General features: G+C 43.8%; 1 protein-coding gene across 4 annotated transcripts; it reads right to left on the reverse strand.

The window, feature by feature from the left end:
* Window positions 1-8,636: 8,636 nt before the first annotated feature.
* SIRPB1 (signal regulatory protein beta 1) lies at window positions 8,637-23,598 on the reverse strand. Of its 4 annotated transcripts, XM_081034000.1 has the most exons (7): window positions 23,468-23,598; window positions 21,264-21,458; window positions 18,425-18,790; window positions 15,655-15,975; window positions 14,753-15,082; window positions 11,381-11,489; window positions 8,637-9,110 (listed from the first exon to the last, which is right to left on the reverse strand). In XM_081034000.1, the coding sequence occupies exons 3-6, from the start codon at window positions 18,690-18,692 to the stop codon at window positions 11,383-11,385; spliced, it is 1,026 nt and encodes a 341-aa protein (XP_080890126.1). In that variant the 5' UTR covers window positions 18,693-18,790; window positions 21,264-21,458; window positions 23,468-23,598; the 3' UTR covers window positions 8,637-9,110; window positions 11,381-11,382. The 4 variants fall into 4 exon arrangements, with proteins under 4 accessions (XP_080890126.1, XP_080890125.1, XP_080890124.1 ...); XM_081033999.1 differs by lacking the exon at window positions 21,264-21,458 and having other exon boundaries at window positions 23,468-23,595; XM_081033998.1 differs by lacking the exon at window positions 21,264-21,458 and having other exon boundaries at window positions 14,726-15,082; window positions 23,468-23,593.
* Between the last annotated feature and the right edge of the window lie 87 nt (window positions 23,599-23,685).

Below are 23,685 nucleotides of genomic sequence, written 5' to 3' on the forward strand. Positions count from 1 at the left end.
TTTTTTTATATGGCAGAATAATATTCCATGGTATGTATATACCACAACTTCTTTATCCAATCATCTATTGAAGGACACTTTGGTTGTTTCCATGTCTTGGCCACCATAAATAAAACTGTAATGAACATTGGAGTATGTAAATCTTCACGGATAAGTGTTTTCAGATTTTTGGGGTAGATACCCCAAAAGGAGAGAGATTGCTGGGTGAAATGTAATATACATAGACGATATATTATTACAGAACGATATACAGATGATGTATGTATTACAGAAAAGTACACCTGAAAGATATATAACTTTACTAACAATTGTCTCCCCAATAATATTTAATTTAAAATAAAAGAATGTTTGCTGTGAAGTTGTACTAGCAAAACATTAGATAAATCATCAACACCATCTTGAGAAGAATTAATAAATTGAAGCATATCTTACAATAGCAAGCTGTAGAGTAGTGAAAAATTAATAAAATGTAGCCACGCATATCAACATTATTAAAACACACAAAAATGTGTGAAGCATAAAAAATAAAGCTCCAGAATGATATATATAGTATAGTAGCATTTCTATACAATTTAAAACATGGAAAATAATATTAAATATTGCTTAAGGATTTACATACACATATATTGTAAAAGTATAAAATCATGCTGGAGAATAACACCAAATTCAGGACAGATTTTTCAAAAAGAACAGAGAACATAATGCAAAATGTTACTAGTTTGTAAAGATAGGATGGTGGGTCCACTGATCTTTTAAAAATATTTTTCATTACATATTTCAGAATAGAAAAATGCTTATTCGACTTAGTGATTTCAGGTATATATGTGTTAAAATGAAATCATACTAGCAAAACTTCTGGTTAAAAATAAAATCTCTTCTGAATTTTTAGGGTTGTTCATGATCAGGGAAGGATGGAAACCTGTTGTCTTCTTGATTCTCTTTTGGGTGGAGCGGGCCAGTTGAAGCTCAATGCCCAGGGTCTAGACATGCGCGAGTCCCCATGACCAAAGTCCATCCTTGACTCAGCTTTATCATCGGAGAGAAGGAACATCAGGAGGGTGTGTGCAGGGAGCATGTCTGTGGTGGAGGTGGGGCTGGCAGAGTGAAGGGCAGGTCCTTGGGTAACCTGCAGGTCTTTGCAGCTTTTCTCCACTTGAGCCCCGTGAAGAGGGCAGGAGGCAATGTAGTACAGGGCAGGCAGGAGCTGTAGGAAAAATTAGTCATTCACCAATGCATTCATTCATTCATTCCACAAACATTTATTGAGCACCTACCAAGTGGCAGCACTCTCTTTGGCCTGGATTTGAGGTGCAGATCAGAAATAAACCCCCAGTCCTTGCACCCCAACACTTCTTTCTGAGATCTGAACTTACTTACATTCTTCTTTGCCACTAGTCAGTATCTACAAGTCCGTCACACAGGTTCTAATAGCTGATTTTGCCAATACTTTCTTATTCATTCCAAAGATATAGCAAATAAAAACTGAAATATATAATAGTTTATAGGTGGACTCTTTGAAGTTTGGGTCTCAAAGCTTTGACCTTCATCCCACCTCCACACCTTGGACGACCATCTCCAGGAAATCAAGGAACTTAATTTAAAAAGCTTCAAACTCCAGGGCACTACACAATGTGTAAGAGTTGGAAGCCTGTGAGAATTTCAAAGACATTTAGAGGAAATGAAAGTATTCACAACCTTCTCACCAAGCTGATTCAGGCTTCTGGGGTCCATGTGACTGTGGGTGCACCTTGGACTCCTTTTGCCTGTCCTGCCCTTTCTCCGTAAGGACTAAAGCCTGCCCCCAACTCACCTGTTACAGGTTCCACCACCTTTGGATGTAAGTGACTGTGAAACTCCTCACCAATAGCACCTTGAAGCTCAGGAGGAAAGCCACAAAGATAACAGCAGGTGCCTCTGGATCTATGAGCAGAAGTGGGCAATGGGGATCTGTGAGTTTAAATACCTCAGTGCTCTCAGGAGACAGAGGTGACCCATCTGCTCCCAGAAGTGGAGGTGAGCTTACCTGGGCTCCCAATGGGCTTGTACGTGGCATGGGCTCCTCTGGATAGTATGAGGTTGGCCTGGAAGAAAGGCTGTGCCTCATGTGGCACCTTACAGGTGAGCACCCATTCAGACCCCTGCAATGACGCATTCACCAACTGCAAGTTTTCCAGGATGTAGGTCCCATCAATGTTCCTCTTAGATGTGGGTTACTCAGCTCCCTTTAACAGCCCGGTGGATGTACACTCTGTGGGTAGACTCTGCACGTGGCAGGTGATGGCCACCAAGTCCGAGGAGGTTGAAGACAGGGACACTGTCACTGCAGGTGCAACTGACACAGCCCAGAAAAAGCAGGTAATTACTATAGAAAGTCCAGGGTGGATGCCTGGGGCTCCTTGAAGTTAGAATCAACTTCCCAGGGCCTGCCATAGAGGAGGTGGAGGTATTGGTTATCAGACGTGTGCATGAGTAAATGCATGCGTGAGAGTGTGAATGCATGTGTGAATGCATGCGTGAGAGTGTGAATACATGCGTGAATGCATGCTTGGATGCGTGGATGCTTGGGTGGAGAGTAAACGGGATTCTGAATGGGATCTAATCCATCCTACTCTTTCCTTTCTTTTCCAACTTGGCCACTTGGTCACAGGTTACAACATGAATTAGACTTGAGGACATTATGTTAAGTGAAACAAGATAGTCACAGGTAGACAAATACTGTATGGTTCTACTACTGTGTTTCCCCGAAAATAAGACCTAGCCAGACCATCAGCTCTAATGCTTCTTTTGGAGCAAAAATTAATATAAGACCTGGTCTTATTTTAATATAATATAAGACATGGTCTATATATATTATAATATAATATAATATAAAATACCAGGTCTTATATATATATATTTTAAACATTTTTAAATTAGTTTCAGGTGCACAAAACACTGTAATAGTTAGACGTTTATCATTTATATCCCTCACACAGTGACAATCCCCCTTACCCCCTCCACGACCCCTCTGACATCGCACACAGCCATTACATTTCCACTGTCTCTATTCCTAATGCTGTACTCCGTTTTTTGTAACTATATATATATCTATAAAATTGTAGTTGACATTCATTATTGTTCAGCTTCAGCTTTAGGTGTACAGTGCAGTGATCAGGCATCTACATCTTCCCTGAGATGGTCTCCTTGATGAGACAAGTGTCTGTCGGATACCCTATAAAATCTTTACACCATTATTGATTACATTCCCCAAATTGACTTTCGTATCCCCGTGGCAATATTGTGGTTACCTACTGTGCTTTCTAATCTCCTCACCTTCTCTTGTATCCCCACCACCCCCTCCCATCTAGCAAACCTCAGTTTTTCCAGGTCTTATATTAACTTTTGCTCCAAAAGACGCATTAGAGCTGATGGTCTGGCTAAGTCTTATTTTCAGGGAAACACAGTTTATGAGTTATTAAGAGGAGTCATACTCAGAGAGACTCTTCCTTAGAGAAACTATAAGGAACACAGCCCTGTCAACCCGTTTTAGACACCTGACCTCTGGAACTGTAAGATAATAACTTTGTCTTATGTTAAGCCACTAAACAGGTGGTTACAGTGGCGGTAGGCATCTAATACAGGGTGGCAAGAACATTTTAAAAGGACAGATAAGATTAAACTGATAGTCATGATTCATAGTGTATAACTTCTGGGTACAAAACTTGGCAACTTTAAAATTTATTTTCATGGGCGGATGGGTGGCTCAGTTGGTTATAGTGCGAACTCTGGGCAATGGGTCTGCCGGTTCGATCCCCACATGGGCCAGCAAGCTGCACCCTCCTCAACTAGAATGAAGTCAATGAGCTACCGCTCAGCTCCCGGGTGGCCGGTTCGACTTCCACAAAGGATGGTGGGCGGTGCCCCTGCAATTAGCAGTGGTAACTGGACCTGGAGCTGAGCTGCGCCCTCCACAACTAAGACTGAAAGGACAACAACTTGACTTGGAAAAAGCCCTGGAAGTACACACTGTTCCCCCATAAAGTCCTGTTCCCCTTCCCCAATAAAATCTTTCAAAACAAAAAAAAGAATTTATTTTCACAAACTAAAAAGAAGCAGTGATCACCTACTCTCACTATTATTTCATAATAAAATAAAAAGCTTTAATGTCAAAAACATGTCATAATAATGCTTTGGGAACTCCTCCTGCTTGACTGCCTTTGAACTTGGACTGAAACACTGACTGTTCCGGGGTGTTGAGCCCAAAGGCACTCAGCCTGGAACTACACCATCTACTGGGTCTCCAGCCTGCTGACTGGGGATCTGGGGACTTGTCAGCCTCCATAATTGTGTGAGCCAAACCCTTATAATCTCTCTCTCTCTCTCTCTCTCTCTCTCTCTCTCTCTCTCTCTCTCTCTCTCCCCACACACACACACACACCCTATTGTTTCTCTGCAGAACCCTGACTAATACAATAGGGAGGCGTATGACAGAGAACAAAGAGCCAGAGCACCTCACATTCGAATTCTGGTTCCATTATTATCTAGCTATGAAGTTGCTAACCTTTCAGTCTTACCTTCTTCATCTGTAAAATGGGGCTAATGATACCTTCTTTTCCAAGATTTTGACAAGATTAAAAGAGGCAATGTTTGTAGAACACTGAGCACAATGCCTGGCATGGAATTTGATGCTCAGTAATTGATAACAATGACAAAAATGATGGTTGTTGTCACGGTAACATGATGTGGTCAGGTCCTTGGTAAATGAATATGAAAAGGGAAGATACATCCTGGGTATTTTAAGATGTTTCCTGGCCAGCGTCTTTCTCAAAAGCCACGAGTAGGAGAGCCCGTGATCATCTGATCTACTGTTCTTGTTATTATTATGCATCATTATCCACATGTAGAGACGATGAGGGTGTGGCAGCCGGTCTCCCAGATGGCCCCAAGGATCCTTGCCTCCCACTGTTCCTGTCGCTGTGCAATCCCCTCTGACACTGAATCAGGGTGAATCTATTCGGAATTTACTGTGACTGACAGACGTGCTGGAGTGTGACTTCTGAGGTCAGTTGTAAAAGGCATTGCAACTGCTTGGATCGCTTGCTCTGAGGGAAGCCAGCCACCATGTTGTAAGGACATTCAGGCAGCCTTGTGGAGACATCCACACAGAGAGGAACCCTCTTGCCAGCACCGCCTTGCCAGCCACGCGAGTGAGCTACCATGGACGCGTATCTTCCAGGTGTCTGACTTCGAGTCTTCCAGCTGAAGCTCCAGACATTATGGGGCAGAGACAAGGTGTCTCCACTGAGCCTTATTTGAATTCCTGATCACAGATATCAGGAGATGCAATAAGTTGTTACTGTTTTAAGCCAGTACATTTTGGGGTTACTTGCTGTGCAGCATTAGACAACTAATATGGGGGTGAGTTCCCTCAGAGTCAGTCACAGCTGACGGTGCTCACGGAGGTTAACGGCATGCCTGGAGGGGACACGTCTCCCAGCCTCCGGTCAGACAGGGGCACAACACAAAGTCCATTTATTCCCCCTGAGTAAGTTCCCATCACCATGGTATTTAGGAGTACATTTAAAAAACTGTAAGTTTACTTTTTAAAAAATTCAAGTTTTACACGAGGTTTTAAGATATTGTCTAACTAAGAAAACCAAAAGGTACTTGAGACATAATTCATAATTAAGTGTAGCCTCAGGAGAACAAAGCCCTGGACTTAAGGTTGTATCTCTTAGGATTCGGTTTGGATATAAGAGACTGGAGAATCTAAACAATGGTGGTGTAAGAGAGTTTGTTTCTTTCACACATGAAAGAAGTCCACAGTAGGAAGTCCAGAGCTGGTAAGGTAATCTCATTAAAAAAAAAAAAAAGAAAAGAATAATCCATTAAATGAAACGGTGGTTTTTTGGCCGAGTTTTATTGAGATACAATTGACATGTGATACTGTATTAATTTAACAGTACAACATCATGATTTGGTATGTGTTCACATTGCAAAAGGACCACCACAAGAAGTGTGGTTAACATTCATCACCTTGCACAGTACAATTACTTTTCTTATGATGAGAACTCTTAAGATTTACTCTTCTAGCAAGTTTGAAATGTACAACACAATATCGTTAACTATATTCACCATGCAGTACATACATCCTCAGAACTTATTTATGGTATCACTGGAAGTTTGTACGTTTGACCATCTTCACTAATTCCCCAAGCCCACCCTCTGTTTCTGGCAACCACCAGTCTATTCTCTGTATCTATGTGATTTTTTAATTTTTTTTTTTTAGATTCAACAAGTGAGACCACACAGTGTTTGGGTTTCTCAGTGTGACTTATCTCACTTAGCAAAATGCCCTCCCGGTTCATCAATGTTGAAAATGGCAGGGTTTTCTTCCTTTAATGGCTGAATAATGTGTGTGTGTGTGTGTGTGTGTGTGTGTGTGTGTGTGTGTGACCACATTTTCTTTATCCATTCATCCAGTGATGAACACTTAGGTTGTTTCCATGTCTTGTTTATGGTACATTAATGACATGAACATGCAGGTGCAGATATCTCTCTGACGTAGTGATTTTATGTCCTTTGGATATAGACCCACAAGTGGAATTGCTGGATGACATGTTAGATCAATTTTTAGTTTTTTGAAGACTCATCATACTGTCTTCCACAGTCACTGCCCTATTCATCTGATTGTATGTATTTTACTTTTCTGTTTTTTTTAAATTTATTGGGGTGACATGTGTTAGTAAATTTACATAGATTTCAGGTGTACAATTCTGTATTACATCATCTATAAATCCCATTGTGTGGTCACCACCCAGAATCAGTTCTCCTTCCATCACCATATATTTGATCCCCCTTACCCTCATCTCCCACCCCCTACCCCCTTTACCCTCTGGTAACAACTAAAACACTTTTCTGTTTTTGAGATCCCAAATCCTTTCTTCTGCTTCATCTAGTCTAGTGTTAGAAGTTTTCTATTGAATTTATTTTATTTATTTATTTGTTTGCTTGTTTGTTTATTTTTTTTTTTAAGGAAGGCACAGCTCACAATGGCCCATGTGGGGATCGAACCGGCAACCTTGGTGTCATCAGCACCACACTCCAAACAACTGAGCCAACCGATGACACTCTATTGAATTTTTTATTTCAGTGATTGTATTTTTCACCTGTGTGATTTCTGTTTGGGACTTTCCTATAATTTATTATCTCTTTGTTGAAATTCTCATGTTTTTCATGCATTGTTTTCCTAGCCAGGTGGGTATCTTTATGGGCATTTTTTAACTTTCTCAGGGAAATGACTTATCTCCATCTCATTTAGGTGTGTTCTGGAGTTTTATCTAATTCTTTTGTATGGAACATGTTCCTCCTTTTCTTCATTTTCCTTGACTCTCTGTGTTGGTTTCTGTGCATTAGATAAAAAAGCTGCTTCACAGTCTTGATGCAGTATCTCCTGTGGGAGATGAATCTTATCATTCAGCCCTGCTCTAGCTCTTTGTTGTCTCCCCAAACTTTGTGATGTTCAAGCTGCCCCCTTTGTTCTCAGTGGCTCCCAACAGTGGAGGTTTGCCAAGACCGTTCAGTGTCCCAATGGAAGGATCTCAGTCAATATCTAGTTGCAAGCTGATCGGTACCTGGGGCTTCAGGTAGCAGCTTTTCAAGTAAGCAAACAGGCCTCTTTCAGGGAAAGACTGGGAGATGGGTGTTTCTGACTGCTGTATGTGAGCTAAGCCTTTGGAGAATAGCCAGTTAAGACCTGTTTTCGGTTTCCTCCAGTCTTGTGGGATCCACAACCACAACCCTTACTGGCCACCAGAGCCAGGTGATCACTGAGTGCATGTCCTGAGCAGCAGCCACAAATGCCATGGTGCCAATTGTGTGCACAAGGTCCTTTCAGGGAGAAACCAGTGACCTGGAGTGCGGCAGGAAGAGAATGTGGAGATGGTACCTACGCATACCCCTGGGATCTGGAGAGGAATTTTGGCCCCTAGATTTGTGTTAAATTAGGAGCCTGATCCTCAGGATTCAGCTTTTAAGAAAAGCAAATAGTCCTTCTTCAGGAAAGACTGGAGATGGGCATTCTTTTCTGCAGGCTCTGTACTGAGCCCTGGGGTGAGGGTGGTGGAGTAGCTCTAGTGAGTTTTCCCAGCACATTGAGAACTGCTTCTTTTCATCCTGTGTGTCTTGTTGACTCAAGTCCCATTGGCTTTCAGTGCTGCTTGATTTGGGGGCTTAGCCCTCAGGGGGAGGTTTAAAAGTTGGGTGCAATTTGTTGAGTGCAAATCTTCACTTCTTAAGGAGAAGCTGGAAGGTGTAAGTTCCCTCCCAATTGTTGTGGGTGAGGTTTATGATGCCATTGTGCCTCAGTCTACTCTATTTATTTAGATGTTGGTTTTATTCATGTTTGTCCAACGTGTATGAGTCGCTTACTATCTTCTGGATTTCTTCTAAGAGAATTGTTCCGTTAGTAGATGTTGATTGAGTGAATCTCTGGGTGAAGGTGAGTTCAGGTGACTCCTAAGTCACCATCTAGAACCAGACTGGTTTGGCTTTAAAGAAGAAACTTACTTTTTTTGTTGGTAACTCTGTTACCAACAAAGTTGGTGAGTTTGATGCCCACGGGGCACAGATAAACCAAATCTGACGCAACAGGTTTTCAGAGAAAAGATTTATTCTTCCAGCTGCCAAATGAGGAGACTGGAGACAAGGCTCACATCAGTCTCCCCGAATAAAGACTTAGAAAAAAATTTAAACAACAATGGTAAAAAGAAAGTCTACATATTTATTAATTCTAATTCGAAAGTCTTGATGGACAATCTGGAAACTAAGTCATCTAGGAAACTGGGAAGGTGAGAGAGAGTACAAAGGAATTCCAAGTTGGCAAGGTTTGATTAGGTGGGATCTAGGTGCCCGGCTAAGTGCAACTTTCTAAGCACCCATCGCTTCTGAATATTATACAAGGACCAGGTCTGCACAAGCTTCTGGCTAGGGACAAATTTTGGTTCAGGCCCCTTATTGGGGTTAGTTGGAGTTCATTTGTTGGCTTTCTGTGCTTTTGTAAGCCTCTGGAAGTTGGATTTGGCTTGATCTTGTGGTCCCTGGGGCTCTGTGAGAAAGCGCGCTGTTATCACCTAAAAAACAAAAAAACAAACAAAACTATTTGCGTTTGGTTTCAGTGTTACGGTCTGGGTTTAACTACATTAGAATTTGTTCCAGTTTCCCCCTATGCCAGCAAGCATGTGCCCAGCTTAAAGCAAATATTGCTCTTGCTATCTTGAAAGAGATTCTTGGATCCAGGTGCCAGCCTATAAAGGCAGGAATTTTCCATGAAAAGTTTGAGACCATCTTTAGGCAGCCAGGCCACTGAAAAAACTTTCAATGTCATCACTTCACACTGCTGCAATACATAAATGGTATAATTTCCTCAAATTGCAAAGAATCAAAAAGATGTACATTGTAGAATATCTTCTTCCACCCTCAGTGCTTTCATACATTGCTCTCTCTTTTAAAGCCACCATAATCCCGTGAATTAGCATGATTCCTATTTTTAGATGAGAAAATTGCCTCATAATATATTAGTGAGTCGCCCAAGGTCACATATGTAGCTGGTATGTGTTTTCCAGTATCTTAAGCCAGGTCTCCGCCTTACAAGACCTCATAGAGAAACCATCTCCACTCTGATTTGTCTAAAGGACCTTGAACACATTCGTCCTCAGTGTCTAGGGGATAACAGGATTATATGGTCTTTAACGGATCATTTTGTCCAGAGATTACTATACTTAGACATTGTGGTCAAGAAAATTTTAAAAAAATAATTATATACTTTATTTTTTGGGGGGAGATATTTTCAAGTAACCTGTCAGTTACTGTAAATAGCATTCCACAGAAGAAAGGATATTTAAAAGCACAAAAATAGAAAGGAAAGAATTCATTTCTTCATTTATTCAATACAAATTACCAGAGTGTCTATGTTGAAAAATTACTTAGTCTCTAAAAAGAATCCTTAAGGTATACAGCAAGTGAAAAAATGTGTAATCAAGACAACCTACTAAAATAGGCAGGAAAAGTGAGAGTATCTGATATTGGAATCAAGATCCTCCAACCTCATTCTTTCCAGCTCAAGACAAATTCCATTCCAAACTGGTACAGCCCTGAACACAGGGGTGCCACCTGCCCTGGGACCCATTTAAAATATCATTTCAGGAATTCTCAGCTTCCCTGAAATTACTGTTCCTCAGCTACATATCCTTAAAGAGCTACCAAAAAGATATAAAAGACATACCCATTATTGAACCAATGCCAAAATCAATGTGGCTAATTCCCCGTATAAATTGTACAGCTTGGTCATAGTATTGCTCTTTTTCTGCCTCCGAGATCGATGATGATTGTAAAGGTCTGATTGCACCTAATGTCACAGTCGCTTCCATGACCTTCATTCTCAGCAGGCCATTTTCCCCTCCTATCACATTTAAGTTGTGTGTCTAGGATAATGGAGCTGCTGATATTTTGGGATTGTGTGTGCGAGTGTGTGTGTGAGTGTGTGTGTGTGTCTGATTCTGAGAAGACCATATATGAAAACCCAGCCCTGGGGGCATCAAGGACCCTGAGAAGGAGCAGCAGGAGCTGTGGGCAGGCAGTCTCCAGGGAGGAGAGGCATTTAACCATGAGTCTCTGGAAGCTTCTGGTGGCTCTTTCTCTTAGGCTTGGCCCTTTGGGGAAGGGAAGGGGCAGCAGAGATTGAGGGGGACACATAGCAGGGAAGCAATGAAAGAGCAGTGAGTAATAGTCAACATTTAAATATCTGCTCATCATTCAAGAAGTGTTTCCTTTATGTCTCTTTTGTCCCCACTGTTTTCCTCCTGGGACCCCTGCCATGAGAGGACAGGTAGCCTGTGAAATAGGACTGCCACCTCAGCCTTCCTCCCCAGGACCCAACCCCCTTTCCCCATCCTTTTCACTCTGTCACACAGAGGGTCAGGGCGGGAACAGCCCTCAGAGCAGCCAATTCAGGACTTCTCAACATTACTCTAAAATGTGGATTCTTTTTGTCCGAAGGACCCGAGTGAGGAAATAATCTAGAGATGGTCTCCAAGGGAACCACCCACTCATCTGCCCCTCATTCAGCCCCTTTGCCCACTTCCTCCACAGAAGCCCTATGACGCTGTGGACACCTTGAAAGCCTTTCATCCAGTTAACCACTTACAGGACCACACCCATTTCCTGGGATTTGGAAACCTCTTAGTGGGATCCCTGAGACTCCTGAGGCTATTAAGAGATGTGTGTCACCTTCTCTTAACTCCCCGTGGGCCCTGACCCTGTGTAACCTGTGGGCTGTCCCCTCCTCCTGACCTTACCCCTCCTGGAACAGCCCTTGGCCTGCCCTCCCTGCCCAACAACTTACAGTCAAGCCCTCAGCTTCCTGTGGACATAGATGGCAGAGACACCTACTGTGAGCAGCAGCTTGTCGACAAGGAAGAAAACGATGAGGAATTGAGTAGACATTGCTGGGCCTGGAAATAAGGGACAGGAGAAGCCATTAGAGGGATCATTAGGGGAGACTACTACCAGGGACCAACATTTAGTCCATCTGTTGTTACTTGGGCTCGTCAATGCTCTGAAGTTTTTGGATCTGCTCAGTGCTCAGACTCAAGGCAGAAATCGGGGTAAAGAAGATTAAGCCCAAGACTTAATTAGAGCAATAGCAGAGCTACAGAGAAGGTTGGATTCTCCACTTCAATAGGCCTGCTCTGCCTGAAAAGGGCCCTCATGGGGAAATATAGGACCTTGAGGTGTGGGATAGGTTCTAGGGATCAAAGCACTCAACAATCTTCAGTCCACTTCTGGGCTGCTGAGGACAATGGCAGACGCATAAATATTTATCTCCAATATTATTCTCTCCAAATTAAAGTACGAAAAAATAAAAACAGGAATTAAATCCTATGCAAGGCTAGCTCCCAGTATTACTTGAAAGGATAATATGAAAACTGCAAAATATCTGAGTCAAAAGAGAAAAATCACTAAATCTTAGCAGACCATCCGTCACGAGGCTGCCAGCCCACCCACCTTCAGCGACAGGAGAAAGCACAGGAGAAACAGATGAAGGCAGCCAAGAGAGGGGCCTGAGAATTATTTGGAAATCTTACCCAATATTAAATCCACCCTAAACGTGAAATTACTGGAAAATTGCCCTGCGAATCAGAGCTCAGATAATAGGAAGGAGTTTCAAAGCGTGGATGATTTACTACGGTCTGCACAGTGTTTCCAGACTCCGTGAATATTTAAGCTTACATAGCAAAAGGGTTGAGCAGTCATTATTAAGTGAAAATCGTCAAGTGAGGACATCATTTTGTATTATTCCAGTGGAAGCAATATAATAACAAAGATATTAATAAGTGAAAGAAGGAGGCAGGAGACTCAGAGTTCTAAAAGACAAAAAAAGAATAAAAAACATTATAGGACTCAGAACATTTCTTCCACTTTCAAAATGATTCAACAAACCCCAAGCTCCACTAACATACCTGGATTAAGCTCTACTGACAGAGAAGAGGTTCATTAATGTGAAATATTATGAAACACCCCAGTACCACAAACATAACCAGAAAGATGTGCATTCTCACAGCAGGCCCACTGGACAGGACTGCAGTGGCCGGAGCCCTCAGACACGGGCGGAGGTGAGGCACCCAGTGCAGAGGGTGCACTTGGCTCCAGCCAGCCAGGCTAAACATCCCAAACCATTTCCAGCCTTAGTGCTTAGCAAGGGTGCCAGGTCAGGCAACTGAGAGAACCAGGAAGTAGCAGCCTGATCTGAGCCCCAGCAGGAGGTGGAGACGGAAAAGCAAACCGAAGCCAGTCCAGACAATGGAGGTGGTGGAGACTCCGTACTGCTCTCCTGTTCAGTACAACCCTGAACGATAGCAGTGACACCAGGTACAAGCATAAGAAGACTCTGAGAGATGGAAGAGGAAGGCAGACTGGCTGGGGAACTGGAGACTAAAGGAAGAACACAGTGACCAGGCATCATAAGCTGCTCTCTCCTAACTCCAAGGCACGGAAGGTGACCAGGCTGGCTTTACAAAAAAGGCGGAAATCAGTAATCTAAGTTCCCATCTCAAGAAATGAGAAAAGGGGGAACAAAATCAACCCCAAAATGCTGAAAAAGTATATTACAAGTAGTACAACACTTAATGAAATTGAAAATGGAGGAACAAAAGAGGAAAACCACTGAAATTAAACTTTTTGAAAAGATCAGTAACACTGGAAAACTCCTCACATGACTGGTGAATTAAAAAGGAGAAACAGCACGTTTCCAATATCAGACACGAAATGGGAGATGACTACAGACCCTGCAGACATCAAAAGGAAAATGAGGGACTCTTCTGAACAGTTCTACAGCAGGCATTGGACAACATAGAGAAAATAGACAGAATCCCTCAAAACCCACCACCGACCACAATTCACTCAATTTGAAATGCGTAATGTGAATAGTCCTAAAATATTCAAAATCTTTTTCAAACCCAAAAAAGGTGATGTCATGTGAAACTTCTACCAAGCTATTACAGATGTATTGAAACATATTTTCATGCACAAAAAAAGCTATAAAAGAAATTTGGTGATATTTGGCTATATAGTCCCTTTTGTTGATATTAGGGAATTGTTGTCTATTTTATTAAGATTGCAATGGTATTGGCTTCTAGAAAAACCGATGACCTTAATCATATGCCCACACAATTCCGACTGCATTTGCATTTGGATGTGCATACATGACTAAGTTAGTGGACACATTTATGCACCTTCTGTATAGCTCTTATTTTCAGGGCAATTGTTTGTCCTCCCCTTCCTATGTTTACTCTGCCAGCAGGCAGTGACATGGACACTAGGGGGCCTATGCTGACCCAGCAGGTAGGACATCACCATAGGACATGTTGGGACAAACGTGGGCCTTAGAAAGTTCTTCTGTAGTAAACACTCGTGGAATCCAGGCTTGATGCCCTCTTGATGTTACATGAGAGAGAAATAAGACATATTTTTTTTGCACAAAGGGGACTCTAAAGGTCCTTAGGGCAACGCCCAGCTAAGGGGAAGCGTGTCTCTAATTAGCACATATTTGTTGTACAGGCTGGTGGTCTGTGTCCTCAGGGAATCAGATGCAGAATGATTAGTTTAGCTTAATCACCTGGTGTGAGGACAAGACGTTGTTCCCCAGTCCCTTCTGTAAAACTCCAAACTCAGTGAGGTTGAATCAGGGAAGACAATCAGAGATGAACTGAAATTTTCCTACAGTAAACTGGCAGGAAAAAATTGTGATTATTGCTGGTTCAGTGTCATCAATCAAGGGACAAAGGAGGCCATTTCTGTGGTCACTCATGGTCACCTGGGTGCCTGGACCAGATGGAAAACTCTAGGATGGAGTAGAGACGAGACAGCAATTAGAAAGACCTAGGAGGACGGTGGACTGACAGGGATGGTGAACGCAGTAACTGTAGGTGAGGAGAGCAAGAGGAAGGGTGCTGTGAACAGGTGACCTCTTTCCTTCCTTCTTTAATGTAAATTGATGCAATGTATATTGATCTTTAGGAAGATCTATAAAGATAGAAACCAAATTCTTACCAGTGGTGACCCTTGAGGCATGGGATTTGGGAGTGGGAGCACACTTCAAAATTCTACTTCCTAGCTATAGATTTCTAGATTACTTTATAGTAAACACAAATTACTGCTCTTAAAATTAAAAAATAATAAAGTTTAAAACCTGGGTTAGTTGGAGTGGAGGCCTCACCAGTATTTACGTCTGACCCCTGGTCCTTCTGGTGGACAGAGGCCTCCAGGGTAAGGTGTTTGGTGACCGCCGGCTGCCCATCCTGCTCCACCTGGCAGGTGAGCACCACGTCCTCCCTGTGGGCAGATAAATTCACGAGGAGCCAGCTCATCCAGTTAAAGGTTCCATCCTTGTTCTCTGTGAGGGTCGTGGCCGTTTCTGTTCGGGACAAGTTTCCGTTCTCCAACCAGGTCAGCTGTAGGTTCCGGGGGTAGAACTTCTTCACCCAGCAGGTGACATTCACCTGGTTCCCTGCCACAGGCTGTTGGGTCACCTCCAGGGTGGGCGGAACTGAAACAGCACAGGGCAGAAGCTCTGACCTCATGGAACAGACAGATCACAGAGGAGGGCTCCATAACTTAGCTCCTCCCACCTCAGCAAGGGGACCAACCAGGACACTACCAGGCATACAGCAGGTGCTCAAACACTGAGGGTACTCCTTTCATATGAATGAAATCACTAAGCATGGTGCCCAGCACACAGTAGGTGCACAAGGACCCCTAGCTCCTATTAGTGTAATATTAATGAATTCAACAAACACAGGCCCTGGCATGCAGTTGGAATGTACTAACTGTGGCGAAATGAATGAAATCACCAAGCACACAGGGTCTCCCTCACAGCAGTTCCTCAGTAATTAGAGCTGCTATTGGTAAAGCAATGAAAGTACCTACACAGAAGTAGCTGTTAGATGGCAGCTGCCATTAAACAGTAGTGAGTGACCAGCACACACAGGAGCCTGGTCATGGGAAGGACTGTCAGGAATTAGATTCCAGGCAATTCCAGGCCTGGAGCAAATGCAGGGGGAGGGGCAGGCTTGGAGGTTGGGGGCCAGTGTGGGCTCTTCGGGGTGAGAGGGGATCTACCTCGGATGGTCTCAGACAAGTTGGCAGTCCCACGAAGAGGAGGGCCCCCCTGCAGGGTGACGTGGTCCACCTCGCAGACCAGCTGAGAGCGAACGTCCCCCGGGGCCAGCACCAGCCTGGCTGTGCTGGAGATGTTGTAGGAAGCGCTGTCTCCCTCTGGGTCCACGGTGGTCTGGAAGGCTGGGAGCTCATTCCCATCTTTGAACCATTTCAGGGTGACCTTTCGCGGGGAGAAGCCGTGGGACTCACAGGTGAAGCTCACTGTCTGCTTAGGCGGGGCTCTCCCCGTGGGGCCTGATACCACGGGGGGAGAGGGTTTGGCTACAGAGGGAACATAATGAACAATAACCATGATTGTGTTTATCACCACATAGGATAAGCATGTGACACTGTTTAGAAGCTTCTCACATGTTATTTTTAATCTTTCTAATAATGTAGGGAGGGTGGTGTCCTCACCTCATCTTACAGAGGAGGACACAAGTCAACCCTAAGTGAGGGGCAGGGCCAACATGCAATTCCAGGCCTGCGTTCATCATCCATGTTCTTTGCAGATGATTCCCACCAATCTGAGCCCAGAAACAAAATTACTGATCGGTCTCACTCTTCATCTTAACTGTTCCTAGCTCTCCTGAAATCCTCACAGACTCCTGGACAGGAGCTGTGATTATCGCCACCTCCCAGATCAGGAACCTGAGGACTTGAGGAAATGGAGACTTGCCAAGACCACACAGTGATGGGAAAAAGGCCCCATTGCTCCCTGGTGTGCTGATACCATCCTGCAAAGGTTGTGTGATTCTCCACATTCTGAAGGTGAGGACACTGAGGCCCAGCAATAAGAACTGAGTCAGAACCTTGAAATAACTCCTGAGACGGGGTGCTACTCTGTGCTAGGGGTTCACACAGAGTCCCTGAAATCCTTCGAGCTCTCCTTAAAAGGCATTCATGATTATCGCCATTTGACAGATGAGAAAACTGAGGCTAAGAGAAATGAAGGGACAGTCTCCTCCCCCCACTGTGTCCCAGGGGTTTTTCCTGGGGCCTCACCATCCTTTCACATCTATCAGCAGAGCACATGCCCCACCTTCGTGTGCTCCACACTCACTACCACCCTCCCTTTTTCTCTCTAAGATTCTTGCCTTCAAGCAATTATAGGGGAATCACCTCCGAATGCCCGGGCCTGAGGACCTTGTGCAGTAAGCAAAGTTGTAGGCTTCTAACAACTGGGTCTAGAATATGACCCCTTGCTCATGTGGGGCCACAGCAGCCCCTAGAAAATCCTCTCCCCTCGTCATCCTCACTGCAGAATCAGGAGCTAGCATGCAAGGTCTTGCTGGGGTGACAGTGGCTCCTCTCTGCTCTATGCAGGCCACTGTCCCAGGCTGCTCCTGCAGGCTGCTCAGTTAAGAAAAACCACCATGAAAGTGGGGAAAAAAGACTACTGAATGCTTAAAATTTTTAAAATTAAAATATAGTTGTCATTGAATACACTATTAGATGTAAAAAATAGTGATTAGACACTTACACAAATGATATGATGACCATGTTATGAAGTAACCCTCGGTCACCGTGCAAACTTATGATGTTTCTGACCATGTAGCATCTCTGTGACTTATTTATTTTCTAACTGGAATATTGTACCGCTTTTCCCATCCACGGTTTTCCTCCATTCCCCAACAACACTGCTTCTCTGACAACCATCAGTTTTTCTGTATCTATGAGTCTGTTTTCGTTGTGTTTTGTTTTTTATGTGTTTGGATTCCATATATAAGTGAGATCATATGATTATGTCATATGATTATGTCTCTCTTTATCTGTCTTATTCCACCTAGCCTAGTACCGTCTAGGTCCATCCGTGTTGTCACAAATGTCAAGACTAACTGCTTGGGCTTCAGTCTTGGCTCCCAGACCTGCTTACTAGTAAGGTCCCCTCTCCGAGCCTTAGTGTCCTTATCTGTGTAAAGGAGCAGCAGATGCCCTCAGAGCACTAGTTATGAGAATAAACACCATGAGGAAGATACAGCGTCTGTCAAGCTACTGTTCCCTGCCCTGCCTGCATCCCTACTTTCTCATCCAGGGCAGCGTCTGGGCAGGTAAGTTGGGGAAAGGAATGAGCACTCAGAAGGCAGCAGATCTGAGTGGTGATGGAGCCACTTCCTATTACCTGTGACTACCTAGCCAAGGGAGGCACCCTTAGAACTCTTGTGATATCTGCAAATTCAAGACAAAGTCACCTTCCGGGCCTATGCCCTGTGACCATGGGCAAGACCCCTGTCACCTCTTGGCCTCAGCTCCCAACTGTGTATAGTGGTAGGTTAGGTTGGTGTAAAGGTCCTTCGAGTGCTGACAGTCCAGGTTTCAGGATCCTGGGCCCCTGGTAGAAAATCCTCATTAAGCATGTTTGCTGCCTCAGTAGATGACTCCTAAGTCACCCACATGGGGACCTCTTCCCTGGGTGAGGGACATTCTAAGACAACCCAGCCGTGCTCAGAGCCTTCAGTGACTAGGAGTTGGTGCCCGAATGACAGGAAGGTTTTCCGGAAATACGTACAGTGACGACACAAACTCTGGGCATCTCCTCCCACCTGGCTGTTAGAATAAAGACTGAGTCTGTGCCTTTTAAGAATTTCTCCTCAGTGTGATCGTTCTGAAGTTGAAATAAAGAAATATGTTCTCCGTTCCACCTTATTCTTCATTGTTGCTCAAAAAATGGATGTCATTCTTACTGACTTGTCACATACCAAGGGACAAAGGAGGCTAACACCGTACTCACCACTCACAGTGAGCCGAGTGCCTGCTCCAGACTTAAAGGGCAGGTCCTCAGGGTCTTGGCTCCGGAACTTCACACAGTAGTAGGTATCGGTGTCTGCGGGGGTGATGTTACTGATGTGGATGGAATAGTCCATGGTGTTTCTCTTTGTGACGTCTGCAACATTTGTTACTCGAGGGAAGCGGCTTCCCTCATTTCCTTTGAAACTGTAGATTGGCTCCCGGCCTGGCCCTGTCCCCCTGAACCACCGGATGGGCCCCACAGGGAGCATGGAGGTCAGGGTGCAGGGCAGAGTGGCCGTCTCTCCAGCTGCGACTGACACTGACTTCTCAGGCTGAATCACCTGCAGCTCCTTCTCACCTGCCCCTCCTGGAGGGAAACAAAGCAGTGATTTATTCATCCTTATGTGATCCTGTAGGTTTTGTCGAGTGTTTATCAACAATAGCTTTCACTGACTGAGCCCACTCTGTGAGTGGGTTTGAGCTCAGTACATTCATGTGTCATCCTGAGGAAAACTCACAATGAGATGGTAAATGAGAGTCTGTAACCAATGAGGAAACTGAGGCACAGAGAGGTTAAATGATTTGGCAGAGAGTGGGTGTGAGTGCTCAGTCCTCTCTGGAATTGTCATGCTTCCCCAAATATTTCTGGCTCTGCACCTGCTGATGATACAGAGAGTTGTACTTCTGGATGTTTGCATGGATGACATGATCAGACTTCTTAAGACCACTGAGTTGTCAGCAGAGGTCATGAATTTTGTGCGATATGTGTTTAAGTGCAACAACATCTATGGATCAACTTTCCTCTTCCAGAAAGTTCCACATGTTATGAAAGTATCTGCTCCATTAGCCTGGAAACTTGAGTGACAGTGGTGTACAGAGTTCCCACCAAACAATGAACTTGTCGTGTAAATAAGAAGTGAAACATTATTTCAATGTCTTGAGATTCTTTCCCCCCCATAGCATAATCATGTTATATTAGTTGCCTAAGAATGCTTGAAGAAAATAACAAAATCCTAATGCTTTAAAACAACAGAGATTTATTATCTCATAGTTTGGAGGTCAGAATGCAAAATTGTTGTTCCTGGGCCTAAATCTGTATCATCAACTAGCCTTTCTTTTGCTGTCGCTGTTTCTTACCTTTCCAAATTCTAGAGGCTGCCACTGCTCTTTCTTGTGGTTTCCATCCTCCCATCACTCCTAGCTCTTGTTCCATTGCCACATGTCCTTCTCTAAATTTGACTTTCCACCTCCTTTTTATAGGGACTCTTATAATTACATAGTGTCAACCCGATCATTTAGGATAATCTTTCCATTCATGAATCACAACCTAATTGCTTCTCTAAAATCTGTTTTGCCATATAAAGTAATGTATTCACAGCTTCTGGATGGATCTCTTTGGGTGGGGGTGTGTGACTATTGTTCTGTTTACCACACGCATCTCTCTTGACTGTTTCAGAAACCAGTTGTTATAACAAAAAAAGCTTATGGGGATAACGCCATGAAGAAAACGGCAGTGTACAAATGGATGACACGTTTTTCTGAGGAGAGAGAATGCTTCACTGATGAAGTGAAGTCAGGACGGCCAATAACTAGCATAACTGACAAAACATTGCAAAAATACATCAAACTGTGCATCAAATTCATCGGGGGTTTTGTGAGAAGCATAGGAGACCAAGTAAATATCAACAGAGAAACAAGAAAATCTTAACTGAAAATATTGGCATGAGAAAGGTGTGTGCAAAAATGGTCCTGAAGGAGCTCACTGATGAACAAAAGCAAAGTTGAACTTTGTCAGGACCTTTTGGAGAGGCAAAAGGATGTTTTGGGCTATGTCATCACTGGTGATGAAACATGGGTGTACCAAAACAACCCTGAAACTAAGTGTCAAAATGCACAATCGAAATCGCCAATTCTCCACAACCAAAAAAGTGCTGTCAGTCCAAGAGTCAAAACGATGTTGCTAACCTTTTTTCATAACAGAGGGATTATTCATTATACATTTGTACCAACCGGACAAACAGATAACTAAGTTTACTATTTGGAAGTGCTAAAAAGGCTGTGTGAAAAGTTAGATGAAATGACCTGAAGTTTTCTCCAACAATTCCTGGCTCTTGCATCACGACAAGGCACCAGCTCACACAGCACTGTCTGTGAGGGAGTTTTTAGCCAGTAAACAAATAACTGTATTGGAACACCCTCACCTGATCTGGCCCTCAATGACTTCTTTCTTTACCCAAAGATAAAGGAAATATTGAAAAGAAGACATTTGGATGACATTCAGGATATTAAGGGTAATACGATGACAGCTCTGATGAAAATTCCTGAAAGAGAGCTCCAAAATTGCTTTGAAGGGAGGACTAGGCACTGGGTTTGGTGCATAGCTTCCCAAGGGGAGTACTTCGAAGGTGACTGTAGTGATATTCAGCAATGAGGTCTGTAGCACTTTTTCTAGGATGAGTTCTCGAACTTAATTGTCAGACCTCATACACACACACACACACACACACACACACACGAGGTCGGACAATTAAGTTCACATTACCCTTGATCTGTGGCCCCTTGCTTTCCCCTGAACTCTGAATTTGCATGTCCACTGTCCACTCACATTTTTCCTTAGATGGAAATCAGTATCTCACAGTTCACACGTACAAAACTGAATTCCTGAATTGCCACACAGCCCTCTATATCTCTGCTCAGCCACCTTTATTCCTCCAGGAGCTCAGGTCCCAAACACCTGGAGTCTTGCTTTCCCCCCCGCAATCCTCTGCATCAGGAAAGCCTGTTGCCGCCCTTTCAGCTGCATCCAAAATCTCCATCCTTCCCCTGTCTCTGCTGCTCACCTGGGGCAAGGCACTTTTCCTCGTTTGCATGAATGCGTTGACCTCTTAATGCAGCGGTTTCTTCTCTCTATGTCCTGCGGTAGTCTGTCCTCAACCGAATGCAGGAATAATCTAAAACTCATGTCAGCTCATGTCATGTCTTTCTTCAAAACCTTGCAATGGCAACATTTTGACCCAGAGGAAAAGCTTAAATCCCTGAACAGAAAAAGGAGGAATCCAGTCTCAGGACCTTTGCACATGCTGCTCACTGCCAGGAAGGCTCTTTTCCCAGGTAACTACATGGCTCACACCCAACCTTCTTTTAATCTTGGCTCAAACTTCCCTTCTCAGTTTTGCTCACCTGGACTACTCTGTTCAAAATACATTCCACCTTACAAATTCCCCTAATTACCCAGTGAAACTTGAACATTTTTATTAACACTCAGCACTTTCCTCTATACTATATTATTTACTTATATATCATGTTCTTTGTTTACTCTAAACTCCCCTGTAGGACATGGGCTCCATGAGGGCAGATACTTTGTCTCTTTTATTCACCAGCACAGCCCAAGTTCCTATAACAACCTGGCACATAGTATGTATCCAATTAAGTATTTGTATAAAGTGTGAATTTCCAGTTGCGACACCTCCCTGAAACCCTGAATTCTATTTTAAATGGGTAAGTTTGTGGGAATTATGTGAGAAACCAAGTTTCCCTACTGAATGACTTTGTGGAAAACAAGCATCTTGTGTATATGAAGGAAACAGAAGAGCCCAGTGGCAGAAAACCACAAATGCTCTTCCCCACACCCACCCCTCCTCACGTACATTTGCAGAAGCAGCAGAAATCTCATGGGTTGGACGTGGCGTAATTATTCAATCCCTGAGCTGTAGGGTCAGACTCCACGAGTTCAAATCGTACCTCTACCATTTACCCCTGAGTGACCTTGAACCTCTCTGTGCTTCTCTTTTCTTTTCTGTAGGTAGGAGTGACAAGAGGATCTACCTTGGATATAATGGTCACATGAGATGACAGCCCTGGACATTTCCGATCGTGTCTGCACAAGGTGAATTTCAAGAAATTGAGAAATTATTACTCATTGTACTTCCTGGAGCCTTGAGGCTTTAACTGACATTAGATGATATGGATATGGCTATTAATACAGATATGAACATGGATATGGATATCACTACAGCTATAGATCAGACATGCAGTCGTCCCTGTATCTTTTATCCCCTTTTCCCCTCCTCACCCCTGTCCAGCATGAAAGAGGGAATCCAAGATAGTAATGTACCAAACTCTACTCCTTTTACCAAGAGAGATGCTTGCTTGTCTTGAGAGTCTGAGTGAGGGTAGCAGGAAATTTACACAAGTAAGAAGGAGAGCGGGTGGCTGAGAAACAGGGAGACTAAACATATGTCCTAGTGCATTTCATATAGACTGAAAATGATTTGGAGAGAATGATAGGGATGCCTTTTCCAATATCCCGTGTCTGTATGTGTGTGCGTGCACTTCCTCACATTCACCATACTCATACATACAAACAACTAAATACATGCATTGAAAAATATCTGTAAAACTGATCCTAGTTGTTAGCATGCAGGTTGTTTCAAGGATTAAATGAAATTGTAATACATATTAAATGCTCAGTAAAAACAATGATACATAGGAACCATCCAACACATCATTAGTAAGGAGTTCACGCGTACACCTAGCACAATTTGAACTCTGGTGTCTGTGAGTGGCCTGATGGGGGTGACAATACGTTTATTTGCTGATCTGTGCTTACTGATTTTCTACACGCCTTTCCCCTGAGAAGTCAAGCATCATAACATAGTTCAAAAATGAACTCTGGAGCTGGTCAGCCTGGACTTAAATCCTGGCTGCACCACTGCCTTACATAGGTGACATTGGACAAGTTACTCTCTCTGCCTCAGTTTTCCCATCTGTAAATCGGGGATAAGAGGCATAAGTATCACACAGGGATGTTGTGGGGATTAGATCAGTTCATCCAAACGAAGCTGTTGCTGTTCTTTTGATGCACCTGGTAACCAGGTGACAATACTCACACCCCTGATTTCATGCTCCCAGATAATCCCCAGTCCTTGGCCTTCTGTGGCAGCCCTGAATGACACACCCCTGTTTTCCTGGAAGCTCTAAAGTTCCAGGACGAGGAGCTGGTCCATACGCAGGGAGAGGAAATTGTAAACCAAGTAGCACTTACCTGTGAGTCCCAGCAGTAGGGTCAGCAGCAGGCAAGGAGGAGGGTGGGGCCAGGAGGCAGGGACAGTCATCCTGGAGGCCTGAGCAGGCAGCTCTGTCCACATGTGAGCTGGGAGAACCCAGAATCTGCTCTGTGAGAGGAGCGAAGCCCCACCTCCTGTGATATAAGAGGAAGGGCCTAGAATGGGGTGAAAAGGCTGTGAGACAGTTCCTGCTTCT

Source organism: Rhinolophus hipposideros (assembly GCF_964194185.1).
Source record: "Rhinolophus hipposideros genome assembly, chromosome: 22".
Lineage (NCBI taxonomy): Eukaryota > Metazoa > Chordata > Mammalia > Chiroptera > Rhinolophidae > Rhinolophus > Rhinolophus hipposideros.